Here is a 21,353-nt window from a genome sequence, read left to right on the forward strand (position 1 = left end):
GCTGGCTTCTGTGTGATTCATTTTCCATATTGTAGCTGTTAATCTTTAGTTTGGGGTAATTTGTTTTATGAGCTATGCTGATCAAACGCTGCTCATTGACTACTATGTAACTTCTGTACAGTGTTACAAGAAATGGTAGTGCACCATTTACACAATCCTCTCCACATGCACCCACAATAACTGTTATAAGGGATCCTTGATAAAAGTTGTCTTTAATTCCTGTGTGGCAAACTGAGCAGAGAGATGGTAACACCTCCTAAAATGTTTTATCTTATCACAGTAGAAAGTATTTGACTCCTGAGTGCACTTATCACTGTTTTCAAAGCAACATGATTTAAGATAAGACAGAAAGAATTCCATTCACACCAATGTGCAAAATATGCTCATCGTGAAATATAGTGTAAAATCCTATATATACCAATAGTGGGATAAAAAGACAGGAATGAAAGTTATACAAAGTTGCACATTTAGAATGAGGATAAGGCATTAATGAAAGTGAAAGGTCCAGTTATATTGTTCCAAATTACAAGCAATTTATAAACTGTACAGAAAGGCATCTATAATATATTACTATGAAATATATTAACATAGATTCACTTATTTATTACCCTGTCACATTTTTGATTTAAATACCTGACCATCTTTTCATTCTTGTATAAGTATACATTTAAAATTTTAAGTATAAATATTCTGATGGATATACTGTATGTCCCTTTTCGATTTTCTTCGTAAGTATTTACACACGGAGACACACACACACACACACACACACACTCCTTTTTCTCCTTAAAAGTTTTCAGTTTTTTTTTATTTTTTATTTTTACTTAACTTTAAATATTAGCATGTCATCATTCAGCCACCAGAGGGCACTGTCTCTCATTACATGTGTTTGCACAACCCTCATTGACCTGATGACCTCTGATCCAACACTGAGATCAGCCAGAAACAGTTAAGATCATTTAGACTATACTGGACATCCTCACCACAACATTGTGGTGTATGTAGGGAAATGCAGCAGCGCTGGTTCACACACACACAGCAGGCTTGTATCAAGATATATCTGACATGTGTGCAATATGCCAGAGGAGATTTGAGCTCACCTCAGCTGACATCTCCCTGGCTGGTCATGTATGGAACGAGATTGCACGGGCAGGCGGTGTGCAGGAGGAACAAATAAAAGGTTATCAGAGAAATCCAGTCATTGCGCGACAGTTAATTGTCAGTTCTGGTACGAAGCAGAGGCACTTCTTTTGCCTGCTGATAAGGTTGCACTCGTGCGGTCTGCTGAGCTGTTGCGTCTGCGCACGAGGTTAGATGAAGGAAAGAGAGGCTCTGGTTGCAGCAACATCCCTTAGGTGAGGGCTCTCTGGCTGCACTGTCTCACAACAGAGCAAGAAGAAAATCTACACCCTGTACTTTTCCACAGGCTTGTGTTTCTGGCCGCACATTCCTTTCTATAGATAATAAGCATTTATGACAAACAGCAGTTACATATATCATTCAGGTGTCTAAAGGTGAACCTGAAACAGTGCAGTTTTAGGACGTCCACACATGAAATGGTTCGACTAAGAAACAGGCCAAAGTGTATTCATATTATTCCAATATCTCAATCAAATGGCACTGATTTGTACTTGATAGGAGCCCAACCAATTTAGCACATTTAGTACATTTATACAGATTATATAGATTTGATTTGTTTAAAATATAAAGTGATAATTACCAGTTGAGGCTGTAGTTCCCTTCAGGAAGTGTTTTAGCCTCTTTCAGCTCATTGGTTTGGTTTGGGCCTCTCTCTGTAACTGCATTGTTTCCAGACACAGTGTGGATCTGTTATCAGCAGAAAAAAAGCTCAGTTAAAGTTAAAGTTAGTTAAAACCCACTGTACGCTACCTGTCCCACACCAAATGACAAGTGAAACTGGATGAACACAGTGGAGCACTTAGTTGCTGAAGAGACAGATATTACCCACTGGAGATGGTGGAGGCTAAAAACAGAGCTAAAATGACAACAAGTATTGGACTTGTATTTGCCAGGTGCAGAGATATGATTCCAAATTAATGACAATGTTGTTCCATATCTGCTGCATGTGTACGTAGACAACTGTAACACATCTGCCACAAAAACTTTATAAGGAGATAATATGTTAGTGGTGTGTACAGCTCTGATGTGGACAAAAACTCAATTAATGCAGCTTTAAACTTAAAAATAAAACATTTAATTATTTTTTTTTTCTCTGAAGTAGAATAACATTATATATAATGAGACAAAGGTGAAATTTTAAAATAATGATCAAAGAAAATCTTAAAGAATAATTTCACCTCAGGCTATTTGTGCTACCTCTTGCCGTACACAACTGTGCGCTCAGTGACCAGGGTCACACCAGGACAGTTTCTCGGAATGACACTACGTGACTTCGTTAGGTTTTTGGGTGAGGCAGAGACAAGTCATGGGTACCAGATAAAGACAGACGCACAAACACACAAAGATACACACATACACACACTACAGAGTGGCCCCAGTGTACAAATACAATGGGGTAGATCTCAAAGGCATTTATTTCTGTCTGTGGGGGTATTAATACTTATGGGTGGTGCCCTCATATTATCAGAGATACTGCAGCTCTGAGCAGCACATGTGCACACTGATATACAGTGGCCCCTGTATGAAATGTAACTGTATGTTTTGCTAAGAATGCCCCTGGCATAATAAGGAGTGTTTTATTTTTGCGCCCCAGCTTGGGGTATGACTGTTCAGCTGGCACATAGCCGCCTGCAGGGGGATGTCAGTTGTGACTTTCCAGTAATAACAAGGGCGTGTTGTTTTCTGTGTGCATATCTTTTGTACATGTGAATGTGTGTGTGTGAGACAGAGAGAGAGAGAGAGAGAGCAAAAGAGACAGAGAGTTTTATTTCAAACTAAACACCCCAGTCACAATGAGAAGACAAAGCAGAAAACAATGCAATCGGATCAGTAATGTGAAGCTCATGCTATGTATTGAGTGTCTGTGTGTGTCTGTGTGTGTGCCTACAGGGCAAAAGAGAGAGGACCCTTTTTTCCTCTTTTCTATTGATTCTCTGCCCACTTATCTAGATTGGATGTTGGATGCCCTTTATGCAAGTCATCCAAATATCATTAGGGCTAAACCCACCATGTGGTTTTGGTTCAGAATGTGAGGAACGCATGCATGGCCCGTGGATGTTTCTCTACTCTCAGGCCCTCCATGGGGCAAAATAATACTCTCTGCTCTCACAGAGCTGAAGGTGGAGACAGAGAGAAAATACATAAATACAGAACAGCAATAAACCTGTGTTTTATGAGAGATTCTGAGATGTAGGACTCATGAGACACAGGACACTCCCTCATTTTTAACAGTAGCATGCAAGGATAGACTCAGTGCAGGGGCCACAAATCTTATTTTTTATTATTACAAAGTTCACATTTTACACATTTGTTAAGAATGAGACAAAGAAAAAATGTCCATTATAATGAAAGAAAAAAAATGCTGGAATGAAGTTTTTTTTTTTTCATCCCCTTCCTTCTGCGCTGGACATTGTTCCAAAAGGGAAAGAAAAACATCTTGGCTGTTCTTTTTTTTTTTTTTATTCTCTGTTGTTCTTGTGCCCTCCTTACTTTCCAGGCAAAAGGAAAAGAGGGCAGTGTGTGCATGAGTGTGTGTTTAAGGAAGTGTTCTCCTCGGAAAATAATGGCTGCAAAGTCGCATTAACAGCCAGACATTTCCTCCGTGTTTTCCCGTGCCCTATATTTATATTCTCAGCATGCACGCACACACACACACACTCACTCACTTCGCACACTCATACACAACATGCCTCTGTGTTTATTCACTTTTTAGCCACTTCAGTCATGTGGTTTCTATAATAGCCCTGATTTCATTATACATGAAGTTTAGGTGGAAAGTTGGAATAAGTGCTGATTTATTTCTAAAGGGTGCACAACAAGCACGGATTTAACTTCAATTGCAGTTTCCGTTCACAGTAGTATTTATAAGTTAATAAGTCAAAATTACCAACGAACCGTGCCCAGAACAAACATAACTCCCGTCATCTAAAACATACTCTTTTCACCCTTGTGTTACTGTAGCTATTTGTCTTAGCTCTTTTATTGTTTTCTCATTGTCATTTTTAATCATTTACTTATCCTCTGTTGCAAAGGTCAAAACTAAATTTACACAAATTGAATCGACTCAATTTGGTTAATTGGATTTAAAGCTATGCATGTTATATAATATTCATTTTTCTACCATTATGCAGACTTGCAGGGGCCCAGCAAGAGACCCATCTTCTTTCAGTCAGCTGAAAGGCATGGATCTAATGAGTATTTTGATCTCTTGAAAGGTTGAAAATGTCACATGCTAATATTTTGGTTGGACTTCAAAGTCAATTCATTATGTTGTGCAGCTCAAGGACGCTCATGAAAGGTCACCGGTTTCATTCTCAGGAAGTAGGACTGGGGAAATCTGACAGTGAAAGTGAACAAACTGCTGCTGTTGTGCTCGTGAGCCAAGCATTTAAAGTCTGAGCGTCTGCAACACTGGAACAGTTTGCACCAGACTTAAATACAGTATGTGTGTATCTGCGTGCACAGCTTTTTTTTCCCCAGTTTTTTTCTGAATAGATAATGGTCAGGAAAAGGATCTGTCCTAATCAGAACAAAATTAACAAACTGACTAATATTTCTGAGTTTAGGTAAAATCCTTCAAGTGAAAAACAGACTCCTTTAAATGTAGTGACGCACACACAGGTTTCAGTTGATTTTTTCTTACTGGAGGAGCACACAGAGAGAATCGTCTCATTCCTGATGATTTTTCTCATCATTGTTCTCTACTGTTTGTTGTTTTCTGTCAGTTCAGGTGAGCTGGCTATTGAAATTAGTCCCTGTGGTAACAAGATGAGCTGTTACAGTGTCTGAGAACCAGAGCAAGTCTCACACCTTAAGTATTTGATGTTTAAAAGAAGGAGAGAAGGTTTTCAGAAAGTAATGAAACTGAGAGCAACTTTCTTAAATAAATGACTAAGAATTTTGGGGATTGGCAGCAAAGTTTATGATTCATACATCTTAAACCACTGATGTACCGCATATTTAACATGAGTCTCACCACACAGTGTCTTGAGCATGTAAGTGGTATTACAGTAAATACCTGACTTCATCCTCAATGCTTCAGTTTACTATTGTTTTTCAGTCTTTTCTGTACAAACATTTTCCTTACCCAAACCACAGGTCTGAGGGTAGATGGTGCTATACTGCATGTTGTACATACTGTAAAGTCCTTTGAGGTAAATTTGTGATTTGGGTTTATGTACATAAATTTGACTTTGCTTGCTCCCTGTTTACAATTAATATATGTCATGTCAGTTTTTCAGTTGATGGGAGTATCAGTTGGTCTCGCACTTTGATCCAACCTGAAACCTTTCAACAATATTTGATGGTTGATGACCAGATATCTGCAAACTGAAGACATTCCCATCCGCTAATTAGCAATTTGCAAATATTTGTATGCTAACAGGCTAAACCAAGAAGGTCAACAAGGTAATCGTTATACCTTCTATACATCAGCCTGTTAGCATTGTCATTGTCAGCATGTTAGCTCGTGACAGGAGCACATCTATGGAAATGGATGGACAGAATTGCCTTATTTCTGATGATTTTCTCAGCACTGTCTTCTGCTGTTTGTTGTTCCCTGTCAGTTTGTGTAAGCTGAGGGCTGAAAATAGTCCCTGTAGTGACAAAATGAGCTGTTACATGGTCTGAAAACAAACACAGCCTCATAACACACACACACAGAAACCAGATGACAGACTTAGTCTTAGGATCAGGAGTCAAAGAACAAACACTGAAATCATATCATGTATTCCATTAGTAGCAGTATGAAAATGTGTCTATATGCAGTGAATATATAAGTTTTAACATATGGGAGAATGGTAGCCACCCAACTAGTATGTGTTCATTACGTGGATGTGTGTGTATATGATCTTAAATGTCATTGTGTGGTGCTTGAGTCGAGTGTCTGTGGTTTCCTGAACATTTAACATCTCAGGCTTGACTCAGATCTCACAAACATACACGTAGAGAGCACAGAAAATATTGCCGTCAGATGAACCACATGATGAAACTAAGATGAGCATGTTTGTTGATAAAGTACAGGTTTCATATTATAAGTGTGCAACTAGGTGCTGGGTTTTTCTATAGTGGGTTGGTGGCTGTGGAAACCAGGTCACTTTCAGGGAAAGGGTAATGTTTTCCTGTGTGTGTGTATGTTGTGATGGTTGTGCTTACTTGTTGAGTAGATGTGTACCATGTGAGTGTATGTATACTGCGATGCTGATGTGTGGGCTGCCTCTAATATACATTGTGAAATACATTGCTAAGCTCATTGTCAGCCAGATACGGTTTGGATGTGTGTGTAAAGTGAGCAGGTCTATGGCTTGAAGTCATGTGTTCACGCCTCTGCAGCAGGGGCATTTTCACAGTAAAAACCACGGTGCTTCTGATCACAGCTGGAGGCAGGGGGACACCTGTCGCCCTCCTCATCAGCCCTGTGGTCACCCTGCCCTACATACAGCAGAGAGACAGAGAGGAAACACATCTAATATGGGGATGTCAGCAGAAGATAGCAGAAAATATTGCATCTAAAAAGTCAGTATTGCAAGACTTTAATGTAGAAAATCCATATAGTGAAGAAGGCATTCATTGCTGCTAGAAGCAAAATGCTGGGGAAAAAAACTGAAAATATATTCTTTTCCTTATTACAGTATTTATCTGTCATTCTTTTCCCTTACATCCACACCCCAGATATAAACTCTACTCTTCTAAAATTTCTTGCTTCCACACTTAAGCACACAGAGTGAAGATTTTATTTCAGTTTTAACTGCAATCTTTTTTTTACATATCAAAGAGCAAGAGGAGAAAATACTCTGCTGCTACTGTTCTCCAAAGATACTGGAGTCTCATTTTAAGTGACTCTGAAGCACTGACTTCAAATATTTGTCTGTCTGTCTGTGTGGTGTGTCTGTGTGTGTGTTTATGTGTGAGTGTGTGTGTGTTTGTGTTTGTGTGGTGTGTGAGAGCTTGTTTTGCTATATTCATGGGGTCCACAAACTATACTTATTGAGCTTTGTGCAGACCAAAATCCTGGACCTCATAATCTTAAATGGCTGCTTGAGGATTAGGGGTAGGATTGAGTTTAGTTTAATGGGCTAGTTAGAGTAAGGGGCTCAGGGCCACATGACAAGTCCCATCCACTTTTTTGAAATTCTTCTCAGTGCCATGGTCTACCCACTATGTTCTTCTTAGAACTCTGTGTCAGTGCTTCATTATCAAATCCTCTACACCATCTGGTCTGATTTGTCCAAGAGGTGTCCCCGCACCTAGCTGCAGCAGACCACTCAGATCTGTACATGACCGGGCGCCAGGTAGCGGAAGTCAGGGAGAGACTTGGCAACGTTAAGGTTAACGTTAGCAAGGAATTTATGTAGTAGACTGTTTTGACTGTCTATTTTGGCTAATGGTTTCTTAGTTTAATATGTTTGCTCCCTCGGATAAAATTGATTTCTGGACGTGGATCATTTGGGACCGGACCGCACAGAAAAAATAAATAATTATATTGTCTCGTGTTATTTATTATTGGAGCCTGCGGGGTGTTTTATTTTGAAAAATGACCGGAATCTCTACCTATCACATCCGTCTGTGCCTCCTGATACCGTTTTGACACACACCTGTCTGTCATGGCTGTGATGCGCAGCAAATTAAACTAGCAAGCTAACTAGCTAAAATGAGTTAAAAAAAAAACAAATGTCTGTGGAGCGCGTCTTTGAAAAGGGAAAAAGGCCCAATGATGAGACAGCAGAAAAGTCTAAGACTGTCAAGAAGAACAAAGCTGCATTTAATGGGAAATACCAACTTTAAAAAAAAGTCCAACTTAAAGTACGGCCTTATCGCGACAGGTGATTAACGTGCTCCAGGCCTCTCTACATAATGTGTGGCAACAGGCTTCAAATGAGGCAATGAAGCCTTCAGAACTGCCTCAACACTTAGAGACAAAGCATCCTGCATTACAAGACAAGTCTGAGCCCAAGTTCTTTGAAGAAAAAAAACCTGAACAAGAAGGACAGACGCAAGTCTTCAGGGCCACCACAGCAACAGGTGTAGCTGCACTGAGAACACCGTACTTCGTTGCTAACCGTGTTGCTAAGGCTAAGAAACCTTTCACTGTTGGTGAAGAGCTGATGCTGCCTGCTGCTGCGTTATGGTGAGTTGTGTTTAATATGCACTTTACGTTTGTCTGTGTGTTTGTTTTTATGCCGAATCTGTATTACGGTAACCCCACGAGTTTGCTATCTACACTTATCGGCTCTACTGTACAGTCAAATAAATATCTTGATGTACGATAACACCTCTTACAAGAGTGCAGCTTTGAGACACAGGTCTCACTCAGGTCTGCTGATGATTCTTAGTAGTAGAAATGACTGGAAGATGAATGTAGTTTATTGGAGGATGCAGGGGCACTTTGACTACAGCTGTCCTCTCTAGTTTGACTCACTGATCTAATTAGATCCAAGAAATTTGTTTGACAGAAATTATTATTATTATTATTATTATTAAAGATGGCACTTTAGTGAAATTGTTACCAAACAGTTGCTAATTCACACATCCAACTGGATACAAAGCAATGAGAGCCTTCATTTGGCGCATCAAACAATATACCTTACAACATTCACTCTCCTTCTAGCTCTGTTTTGATCTCCATCAACACCTGAAATTAATATATGGCTCATTAGCTGCTAAATGTTTCACTCTATTCACCAACCAGTTGCCAATTTTGCCTGTCTGCCATTTGGCGCTGGCCAGGTAGCATGTGGTGACTTTTTAGAGCTTTAAACTGCTGCCTGCTGTGGCCGAAAACCACATTGCTGAGAGCAGTGATAGTAAACCAGAACAGTAAAGTTACAGCCCAGACATCCAAGACAATCAGTTAAAAGAGAGTGAAATGCTGCACAGAGCAGAGGGGAACTTCAGATTTAGGTGGTAATTCTCTGTGGGTTCATCTCTATGACTGACTGAAACAACCTCAGATATCAGCATCCTGTTATACTTAAAACCATGCATGATCAGGGTACCCTGGTAGCTCATTTGGTACAGAGCATACCACATATAAAGGCCATTTTCCATCTGTGCTAGCTTCAGTTGTAATAGGTTGTCTCTCTTTAGTACTTGGACTGACTTCTTGTCACGTTCCTCGAGCCAGTTTGTGATAACAGCCTATTGCATTCTACTTACTTTTCACAAGCAAGTGACACAGTTACAGTGAGAACATGTTTAACACCTCAAGTATTAAGGTTACAAGACAGACAAGAGACAGTACAGGTGGCCAATGTGTACTTGTGTATGTTTGTGTTGTGTGTTGGCGTGTGTGTGTATATTGTGGTGACGGGGGGAGCTGTATTTCCGCCAGCGCACAGGTGCATAGTGACATGTAGCCCCTGCACAACTTTGATCCCATGCACACACACGCACACACACACACACACACATACACACATACACACACCAACAAACACAATTAAGATGGTGAGATAAGTGTCATTTCAAACCACGGCGACGGTGGTATTTTCACTAGAGATATGAAGAGGAGGGGATTTCGCAAGAAGCGGAACCTCAGAGGTAAAACTTTCTCTAACAAAGCGTGCACATGTGATCCAGGTGTGTGATGACAGCAGGTGACAGAAGTTCTGCAACACTAAGTAAAGAAATAAAAACTAATTTTGAATAATCTCTTAATCTGGTTGAAATACTCATGCACAACTGTTTTGTGCATTTGCACATGTCTCTGCATGTGTGTATAATTGTGCGTGTTTGTTTCTACATTACATGTGTGGCACTGTGGTTTTCTGACTGTATCTCATGCTTTTTCTTTTTTTCATGCTATTTTCTCTTCCCACACTGTGCGTATGCTGAACAAAAATGTAGCCCGTCTTCTGAAAAATGGGAGTGGCACAATAAACCACATGCAGATGCTTTCTAGTATAAAAATACAGACAGTGACAAAGACACAGAAGCATAACGTACAGATGTATATCTTGGCCAGGTCTGCCCTCAGAATAGGTGGTTAACAGCTCATAAAAGTGTTGAGGTGCAAATTTATGTGGATAAGTGGTAGCAAATGAACACACCAATGTCAAGTACTTTTTCCATAGTCCTGCTTTAACATATGACGACGTAGGGCAGAGCCAAAACCGAATAGCCAGTACCCTCTCAGTCAGGGTGACTTCATGTTATTTCCACTGCCTCCCACCTTCTTCCACCCCCCCCACACCCACCACACACACACACACATAGACACACAAGGGATCCGCAGTTTGTTGTCCTTGTGTTGGTCTTGTTCATTGAGCCTCTCTCAGTCGTTCAAGTTCCCAAGGCTGATTCATTACAGAGAGACCACTTAATTCGGAGGCACATCCACCCAACAGCGGATCGGTTCTGCAACAGCTGAGCAAAACATCTGCTGGCCTCCCAGTCCCAGCCAGGACGCTCTGGGGTTGATTTAGACCAACATTTGACATAAACCGATAAATTTGTTGATTCCTCTTCCAGAAAAGTCCACCCTCTCCACTGTAGTGTTAACTCTCAGAGAGTTTTTCCCCCTCTTTTTTCATCATCTCTTCTGCGGCTGTACCTCGCCCCTCTTCTATGAATCAACTGCCCCCACCACCCTCCTGTTTCCCCCTTCTCCTCCTCTATACAGCTGTTCCCTTGCCTCATGTTGCACATTCTTTCATTCTTTAGGGCTCTGGCTGTCAGGGACCCATTACTCTCCCCTACTGCTGTGTGTGTGTGTGTGAGAGAGAGAGAAAGAGGTAATGTAACAATTTGAGAGGGATCTACAGCCTGAAAGACGGAGCACAGCTGCATGGAGGAGAGCCCCTTTCACACACACACACACACACACACACACACACACAAACACACACATGCACTCCCCCAGCTGTTTGTCTCTCGCCAATTACTGTGGTCCCTGCTCATCCTGTCCCCTTTAGTCCTCCCCCCGGTCCCATAAGCACCTTCCTATTCCTGCTATTTTTAGCTTGGGAGACGAAGAGAGATGGGGGGGCCCCTTCACGGCCTAATCACAGCATCCACCGTGCGGCCGCTGCCTTCATATTTTCAGCGCTTGGCCTCCCCACTCTCTTTGTCTCACACACTCACAAACTTCCCTCCCTGTCCTCCCCATCTTTTGGCCACGGGTTCAGGTAATATACTTGGGAATGCTAAACAAAGGAAAAGTGCAACACAAAAACAGGCACCGACCCGACAAACAACAAAGCAATTAGCCAGTGTTTGGTCTGGCTGGAACAACCGTGACCTTTCAGGAAACTCCCCCTTCCTGTGAGAGACGGGCCGGCTTGCTGCTCAGGCCCGACTGAAGGCTGAGAAGCACAACAACCAACTTTCTTGGAAGCGTGAGTGCACGTTTGGCACAGTTGGTGGGTGAATTTCTTCAAGAGGTCATCACGACCCTCCATATGAGATGTCAGACGTAAAAGATATATTATTCTAATTGGAAACAAATCCCATGAAAAACTGAAGCCAATAATTAATTGATATACACTACATCTATGTCACCAAGCCCTAATGTAACCCATGTTCTTCTGCAACAGGGTCCACATTGTTGTCCAAAAACTTTTAAAGACATGAGATGACATGTTCCCTCATCACCATAAACACAAACACTGTAGTTCATTTTGAGACAACCCCACACGCACCGTCCTGCTGCTGTAAATATTCACAAGAGAATCAAGTGTGTATAATTCCACGTCTCAAAATAGTCCCGGGCCAAACGCACTATTTATTACTGTTTGAGGGAGGTTTGCTAAAAACTGCAGTGCCCAGCTGTATCCAGAAATAATTAAGCATTTTTAAAAACTGAAAGTTTATATATATATGATATGTTTTTATAAATGTATGTCTTCTGTAAGAATAAATGGGCTCAGCAGTAAGAGCCACAGACAGTGTAATGAAGTCAGGAGGTAGTTTTTGGTGGAAAATCTGATGCTGAAACAACTGAAAGAAGTTTTGAAACACTTGCTCACATAGCAGAAATTTTCTTGCAAATGCCATGAGAGGCAATCATATAAATTAGATAAGTTGAAATGGATAATAGGAAAAAAAGATGGTCATTCACATGCTGATAAGACATTTCCAGTATTTTCCTCTCCTTGCGATTTTCTCTCAACTGCTCTGGCAGATAAAGAAGCCCCACTTTCCCACTGCTCCTCCTCACCCTGATCTTTATAGTCTGTTAACAACCCGTGTGCACCTTATGTTTCCAGATGATGCAGATCCCATTATATTCCTTAAGGACTCCTATCGTGCTTCTTATCAGCGTTGACGTCTATTTTTCCTCCAAAAGGAACAGTTTAGCTTTTTGTTTCAACTCAACCACATCCTCATGGGTGCCCAACTCCCATTGATTACACCAGATTGTGAGGAATTTGTGTTCACGGGGCTTGAAAACTGGGCTCATCTAATTCAGATTGTTTCTTTTATGTATATCAGAACCCACACACTGTCACAGTGGCTAAGTCGAAATTCTGGGAAATCGTCTCTAGGGAGGCTAGATCAAAAATGTTGACACACAGGCAAAAGCAATTCTTTAAATTCATGAAATACTTTTTTCCACTGAGGCACAAACATGCACCCACTGAAGTTTATCTTACAAAATGTAATAAGAACAACCATCATGTCGCTCTTTATGCATAGATTTAAAGTTTGCACATCACAGTTCTCTTTTCCTCATAAAGTTTGTTTGAGGAGAAACTGAGACCAGGGCAAATCAGGCTCAGAATCCTTCTCACTTACCATGAGGACAATGGGTCATGACCCCCAAACATGAGTTTCCTTTGGTCAGTATGTTTTCCCAAAGGATGAAGTTACATTTGAACCAGAAAGCTAATCCATAGCTGCTAGCGCGGTAGCGGAGGGAGCCAGACCACACAGCAGTTGAGGTCAGGAGGGCTGTCGACCTTTTTAGCTGCATTTCTCTTCCACGGAAAAAGACACTCATGGAGCATGCGCGCCATAAAATCAGCATTGATGAATTCAACTTAACTAATGTGTGTTGGAGTAGCTGCAGCACACTGTCTGCCACTGATGCGTCTGTCAGTGGCATTGGTATGTCTGAAAATCAGTGATGAATATTTTGAATATGTGTGCGCCATTCTCATCCCAAGATTTATTGTTATATCACATAAAAATGTACTAAACACAGGTTCTGCCTTTTCAAGCTCTGATGTTGTAGTTTTATATGAATGAATTGGCTGACAGAGCTCAGCGGTGGCAATCTGTGAGAAAACCACATGCTCGTCTTTTCCGCTTGTATTTCCGGGGAAATGTACGTTTACCAGAAATACTGTACCTGAAGAGACATTTCTGTCACACAGTTGTAACTAGCATTTGCTACTGAATCTGAAATCTGAATCTAAAATTTCTATGCACACCAAGAATGACTCAGACAGCTTATCGGTGTGTTTGCAGAGATAAGATCACATTGACATAAACTACTATAATTAGTTAAAAGTATACAACACTGTTGAATTGTTCTCTCCTAAATCACCAACATCCTGGCTGTGTTCTCCCTTGTTAATATCACTCAGGCTGAAATGTAATTGCAGTGGTGAAATATGTCGCCTTGTGTAAGTAATCACACTGAATGCTCCATTTGTGTGTTTACACAGAAGTTGGAGCTTGACTGGGTCTTGGTTTAAAAAAAACAGCTCAGTGCTACATACTATAGTTATCTGCCTTTGATAAGCACCATGAGTAAATTGCTGCCTTTGAATAACTGGCGAAAGAAAATGGGTTTTATGTGCAGCACATGCCTCTATGGTTGCATCTCTTGAAAGTAATACCATGTCATTACAGAAGTTTACCTAAGTACAGGAAAGAGAATGGGTAAAAGTGAACCACTAAATAGGCTGTGTGGATTATCATCCCTATCCCTGCTGCGGAAAAACATATAAATACATCATAAATTAACACTTAAATTAAACTAAGTAGGGTAAATGACTACATTTAAAAACAAACATTAAATAGTCACTCTTTTGGTTTCAGTGATTAGTCTGCCTTTTTAACAGCTGCTTTAGAGCCATTTTCATCCCACCAGCACATATTTCTGGCTACAAAACTAGTGTAAATTATGCTCTAGTGGCAAATAAATGACGACATTGACACACCAATGAGAAACTCACTTTGCACATTTTTGTTCACAGCGATATTGCTCCCAATTTAACAAGCAAAAGTGTAAAACTATTTTAATATGTCTTTTAACACTTGTAATGCTTGATGCAACTTAGTTATTTTGGCCCTGTGTACTTTGTGCATCCTAAAGCAACACTTCCTGCTATTGTCTGTCAGACACAAGCAGCTACACAGTCTGCCGCTTGCTCTCTCTCTCTCTTTTTCTCTCTCTTTCTTTCTAACACACACACACATACACAGACGCGTGCACACACACACATACTTGCAGGCACACATCCCTCCTCCCCTCCCTCCCCGGAGGTTCTGGTGCAGGGGCAGCACTGACAAAAAGTTACAGTGGGGTGATAGGGCAGAGCAACTGTGTCTTCTCTGAAAAAGAGATTGAGAGAGAGTGAGTGAGTAAGAAGAGAGAGAGAGAGAGAGAGATAGTTGAGCTCACATGAGAGGAAGCGCAAGACAGAAAAGTCAGAGGGAGCCCGTTGTGTCAAGCAGTTGACTGTGACTCTCTCTGTCAGTGCACAGCCGGGCTCCAGCAGCTGCTGCACCACTCCCCCGTCAAAGCAGGATCTATCTTCTCCCCCGAACCTCCCTAGCCTGTCCGACTGCTGCCTCTGTGATTGACTGGACTGCTGTGGGAGCACAGTGGGACCTCTCACTGGATGTCAGCACCCAAAACTGGTAAGAGATCTAACACCTTTGTGCATAATATATATATCTATCTGGGAAAAAATGTGTGAAAGCTACATTTTAAAAATGACTGTAAATTACTGGGAAAGTACGTCAATCTTTTATTTATTATACAGTAAAGAGAGGACTCTAGCTGCAGATGTTTACACATTTTTGTCCAGACTGATTCTTTGAGTCCAGTTGTTGGTCTGAGTCTTCACTATGTGCTGTTGCTACCAGCAGATGGTCAGGTTTGGTTGGCTTGTGAGAAGCTTGGGTTTGTTCTGGATTTAGAGAGGCAGTTACACTCTGATATCACTGCAAAAGCTTCAAAATTATGTAGACATATAAATGCAGAGGAATGTTTAGAGGAAAACTGTGGTCAGCAACAGGGGGAAAAAAATTGAACTTTTTTGCAGGGGTTTTATTTGTTTGGTTTTGGAAGTGTTGTTTCTCAGGACAGGGAAGGGGAGAAAATTGGAAACAGACCCACCCACCCTGGAGAGCTGGTCTGTCCACGAAAAGTATTAAGAGTGCAAAGAATGAGGAGTCACACAACCACAGTCCTTCACTGTAATGCTGAAGGAAACAAGCAAAGAGAGACAGAGATGAGGAAGAGAAGGTGTTCAGCGAAGGGCTAGAAAGAGGTTTAGTTGACACAGTCAGGGTTAAGTAACTTGTTGTCACAACACTGGCTATCCTCTGTACTGAATAACTCTATTTTCAAGCAAGGAGCAAAAACTGTAGTGTTGACATGCTTGAGTTGTCAAATCTTGCTTATACGTGCATACATCTTTCGCCCACAGACACATGACTTTTATAAATCTCTAACCAGTCTTGTACATCACATCCCCGCTGGCACATGCTTAAAACCACATTATTAGAAAGTGGGTTGAATGTAAGGAGAGTCCACTGTATGGCAGCTTTAGCTTTTCACCCCCTTCCTCCTTGTGTTTTTTGTGCACCGTACATAAATCTTGCCGCATAAGATGAAATGCTGGCCTCAGACTTTGCTTGCTCTCTTGCCCAAAACACTAAACTTTCGCTCTATTTTTACTCTCCCGTGCTGCTCCATTTTTAGAGACTTGTCTACGTGGTTTGTTGGGCAATAAATCAGACTTTAACTGCTCTGTGTCCTCTCCGAAAATAATGGGGGTAAAATGATGATATTCATGGTGTTGTTTGTTTGTCCTTATACGTGCGACTGATGAGCACAAATTGATGTCGTAGGGAGTTAGGCACTGATAAAAACTTAGCAAACTGGAGCGGAAAGATTACAAACTCTACTTGGACAGATGCCACCCTGTCCAAACTTATATATGATATTTAATAAATTCTAGGAGTTCAGTGTTTCAGCATAATCAAAACTGATCCCCAGATTACCTGATAATCATATTATTGTGTCTCCTCATCCATCCATTACTTCTTACTCAAAATCTGAAAAATGCTCTGTTGAACTAAAGCCTTTAAATTGAGATTGTTAGCTAAAAGCACCCTTTATCATATTGAATGGTTTACAGATTCTTAGTATGAACTTAGGGCAGAAATGTTCAGTCAATTGACAGAAAATGGGCAAACGGATATTTATTTTGATAATCAATCAATCCTAACTGCTGCTGTTTTAAAGCCAAAAAAAAAAAAAAAAAAACTGGTTCCAGATACTAAAATGTGAATGTTTTTGTACATTACATCTATGATAGCATACTGACTTTCTTTTAAGTGGTCGTATTTAACAATATGTCATCTTGGGGACTAAAGAACTTGTGATGGTCACTTTATAGACCACATAGTCAACAGATTAACATGAGTAAAATAAATGATGGATTCACTGATGATTAAAGTCCTTGTTAGTTGCTACTGAGAAGCTATATTTAGTTTAATTAGGGGAGAACAAAAAATTGTCCTGTGCAAAGTGGGAAACCAGTCCTAGCAGCCAAACTGTATAAATAGCTCAATAAACTTGAGCGTCCATATTTCTGTCATTGTGATAAATCATCAGACTCTGTGTTTGTTTGGTTTGTAAAGGTCGAGGGGCAGCAGGTTAAGAGGCCACAGTCAGCTGGAAGTGGCCCTCAGGGGACATAACTCTCCCTCTCTAGGGGTCAACGACTCAGACTACATCTCTGAGAGGGAGTCACAGCACGGGTGGGTGTCGACTGAGGGAACAGAGAGGAAACAATGTTGTGTGCCTTGTCTTTCAGTTTCAAATCTGCAACACTTGTCTTGTGTACTGTATTTAGGCTTTCCCTTAAAGGTCATTGTTTGCTTATTGAAACCTCCATCAATAATGACTTGTTGAGAAGGGTTTTATTTTCTCTAGTAGTGTCAGTCCAATCAAAACTTATGTACATCTTTGTTTTCCATTACCAAAATCACTTTTTTGGATTTGCACTGGTGCATTACATTTTCCAACTTGCAGAAGGACAGTAGAGTAACTTGGCCATACAGTAGGGCCAAAAGTATGGCAATCCAAATAGAGATCACCTCTCATTAAGTCTGCTCTGGTCTGAAGAGGGTTCTTCATGACAGCAGAAACTGCCAACTGAGGTCAAGTGAGTGCCATAAAGGGATGAGGAAAGAACATTTAAGATGGGTGCTTGATGTGCGTGATACTAATGAGTGGTCCAGAGTATACCATCCCTTACACATGAACGGGCTGTTGTTTGTGTATAGGTAATAAACAATAGATGCAGTCATTTATTTGAGCGCTACCCCCTTGTGGAATAGTATTTTTACTGCAAGAATCTGATCCACTGCAGCAGTAGTTATTGAATGTTACTGCCACAGGGAAGTCTTAATTGTACAGGGAAACACTGTCAGAGGGATGTTGTTGTGGAGGAGGATGTAGACAGTTCAAAGTTTACAGTCAGAGATTAACACTATAGCAGGAAGTTTAACAGATTTTAATTACTTTTTAATGACTCATCTTTTCACACCTGTTTACTTTAACATTCAGGCCATAATGTGAGTTAAGATGCAGGGGGATTTTCAGAAATGTGTGGTTGTTCCCATAATGTTAAGCTACTGGATGTTCAACCCTATCAATGTTCTTCATTTTTTACAGTATAATAACCAACAGGCACCACAAGACTTTTTCAAATGAGCTTTAAGATCACAGGAGCTTCTGTGAAGTCACCACTGTTCATTTTGACTGTAGTAATTTTAAAAGACATGTCATGCTCATTTGAAAAAGTCTTTTCAAAGGGGCACACACTATTCTGAACTGTTTTTTGACGTTTTTCCGCACGTGTGCACACGGGAGTGTGAAGGCGTTGTAAAGCAACTCTTTCCAGCATCACAGTCAGTTTCCAGAGAAACTAGGCGAGTGCTAAGTGCTATCTCTCCCCTCTGTGGGTTGACTTTGCTTTGCTCTCGGGAATGGAAAGGCTTTAGAGGCTACCCACCGCTGCGAGCAGCCTCCAGCGACTTCTCGGTTCAAAGTTACCACACAGCTGCTAGCTACAGCTTCGTGGGGCCTACCTGAACACGTGCAATGGTTATTATAAAGAGACTGAGAGAACTGTGCGTCTCTGCAACCACTTTTGTTACATATGAAATGGAACCTTTTTTCTTTTTATGTATGTAACAAGGCAACGTGGTTTGTGGATTTTTAGTTTAATTGAACTGTACTCCACTTTAAGTTGTGATTTAACACCTCGCTAACTTTGTTTGTCTGCTGTTTGTTGCTGGGCAAGTAGCATACAGGAGGTTTGTTACAGCAAAAAAAAGCTGCCTGGTGTAGCTGAAAATGAGATTGATTTGAGCAGTGAGAATGAATCAAAGCAGTAAAGTTTTGAGCTGTAAAACCAAAACAATGATGTTATGTGAATGCGAGAGAGAGAGAGAATAAATGAAGAAACTTCACATAACACTTCTGATCTTATCAATGTTTAACATGAAAATAGCGATTAGTGCAGCTTTAAGTCTATCATACCATCACATCTTACCAGTAACTTATCACTAACACTACTACTAATTCTGTCTACTCTATATATGACACCTATTTCATGTTTGCCAGTCCTGGAGGAGGTACCTCTTCTGTTTCTCTTCCCAAGGACTCTCCCTTTTTTCCTGTTGAAGGGTTTTTTGTGGAGAAAGACTGATTAATTTGTTATATATATTGCAGAAACATTGGTCATTTTCCACTATAAAAATAAAACTGACTTTACTAAATTGTCAAACTGAAAATGTCATAGAGAAAAACTGATTTTTTTAAAAAGTTGGCCATATGTTGTGTGTATCCGTGTGCATGCCTCACTATACTGTCTACAAGACAGTGCATGTCTCTGCATGCATGTGTGTGTCTGTAAGGAAGGATGACCCCCTAGATAGTAAAAAACAAATTCTTGTTTGCGGACCCCCAGCCTCCACCCGTTACCAGGAAATCTGTCAGACTGATAGCTGCTCACATTCCACACGTCAGAATAGTGTACTGAGGCATCTCTGTCAGTGACTCCTCTAACATCACGCACATTATCCACATCAAACTGTCAATACCAGAGAGAACAATTACACTCGCACCACATTGTTTTTGTATGTGAGCACGTCTGTGCGGCTCTGGAGGCCTGCCGATGTTGGCTTTTGCCTGATTGTGCATCTTAATTATTTGTATCCCGGCCTTTTCTACTCTCTAATCACTTTCTCACTGTCCCTATCTTTCCTTGACTCCCCCCTTTTCTTTCATTCATCTTGGCAATCTGCCCTGCAACTGCTGCTCGCTCCATCACCGTATTGCCTGACTGCATTCCTCTCATTCCTACTGGCTTCCTGTGACTGGAAGAGGAGTGAGCCCTCCTGGCCACAAAACTCTACCTTGGAGTCCTACCCATGTATGCCATATGTGTTTTTTGCAATTCTTCGCTGCTACAGCTTTCAATTTTTAAGATCCTCTAAAATCACATCTCTGTGAGGGTCTGGTGAAGACTTTTCCACAGCATCTCTCTCATACTTCATTGTACTGTAAGGTGGAGATGTTTTTATTGAAGGGTCTAAAGACTGGTCCCTTCCTCTATGATCCAGTCTGTCATACACACTTACACACACACACACACACACACACACACACACACACACACACACACACACACACACACATATACAGGTAGCCTGACACACAAACATACAGATCCAAACCCCCCACATGCTAACCAGCAGGGGCACTGCCCCTATGAGGGACGAGGCAGTGTAGAAATAGGTGTGAGGGGGAAAGATAAGAAGGGAGAGCTTCATTGACATCTGATGATGACGTGTTAACAGAAACACATGCTGGTGCCAACAACAAACAAACTTACAACGGCTTACAATGGCCACTAGCAATATTGAATTACACATTACATTTTATGAATGATTAGTATTTAATGTGTTTAATATAATCATGACATGCTGATATTGTCGGATGAGATTATTTGCAAAGGCCACGTCAAATCTGTAAATAAACACATTTTGATATATATGCTGTTCCAAATGGAAACTTTTTATAAATGAACTAAATCCAGAAAAAAATATAACTCAGGAAGCAACCATTACGATGCATCCTCTACATCTGCAAATAGAAGGAGGTCTGTCTCAAGCATGTGCTGTTCAAAATGGAAGACCTGCTATGAAATTCAATTTGCTTCTACGTATCTCAAATTATTCAGGCCACAGTCAGACCCCGTGACTGAGGGATGGACTGTTAAGCCTTGCCAAGAGCACAGGGGAAAAGACATACTGTTGTTGGAATTAGACTCAGTGTTGTTGATAGCTCTGTTTTTAAACTCGGGCTGTAATTTTCCCTGAACAACATAATTTAACTGAACAACAGCAAACTTCCCAGGAGCAGGACCAATCTCTGGGTCACATGAAATGAGAGTCTGGCCTAGCTCAAAATCCTTTAGTAGTTGTTTTGACCCTGACTGGTTTATCTTCATGGATCAAATGATGTGGACTTCTGTATTGCAAAGTGTGGATTTGTCCTCAAGCAGGGTTGAGGAATCTGTGAGAGACAGTTAGAGTTCAGTCTGGGACAGATAGCGTTGTAACAGACAACACTATGCAAATGAACTAACTTTGTGTTGGTGTATGTCTGGATTTGCATGTATGCATCAGCGATCATGCAACAGAACTGAACTTGTTGTCAACAGGGGTGAAAATTTGCCTCACAAATTGGCAAGATCCCAAAATAAAGATACAATACAATAAAATCAGGAAAAACGCACATGTAGAGTGCAGTAAAAAATAAACACAGTGGCACCAAGCAAGCTGCATTGGCTGCAAGTTGGCAGCATATCAAGAATTCAAGAAAACTGAATTTAATGGTATAAAAAACTTTTTCATTGTTTTTAGAGGTTCTGGAGGCTGTACAGCAACTCCTGCATGAAGCAGATCAAATTTGTTGTAAAGTGGATGTAAAGAGATGTGTAATATTTGAGGCGTGA

The 21,353-nt window shown here is 40.8% G+C and overlaps 1 protein-coding gene across 2 annotated transcripts in view; it reads left to right on the top strand.

The window, feature by feature from the left end:
- The first annotated feature begins 14,608 nt into the window (after positions 1-14,608).
- LOC108884044 (histone deacetylase 7) overlaps positions 14,609-21,353 on the top strand; it is a 41,783-nt gene continuing 35,038 nt past the window's right edge. Inside the window, exon 1 of one of the 2 annotated variants that reach the window (XM_018677673.2) lies at positions 14,609-14,949. In XM_018677673.2, the coding sequence (XP_018533189.1) occupies positions 14,931-14,949 (19 nt within the window). In that variant the 5' untranslated portion in view covers positions 14,609-14,930. The remainder of the gene's footprint in view (positions 14,950-21,353) is intronic. The other variant, XM_018677675.2, reaches the window with a different exon arrangement.

The sequence above is a fragment of the Lates calcarifer genome, linkage group LG12 (genome assembly GCF_001640805.2).
Source record: "Lates calcarifer isolate ASB-BC8 linkage group LG12, TLL_Latcal_v3, whole genome shotgun sequence".
Classification (NCBI taxonomy): Eukaryota; Metazoa; Chordata; class Actinopteri; family Centropomidae; genus Lates; species Lates calcarifer.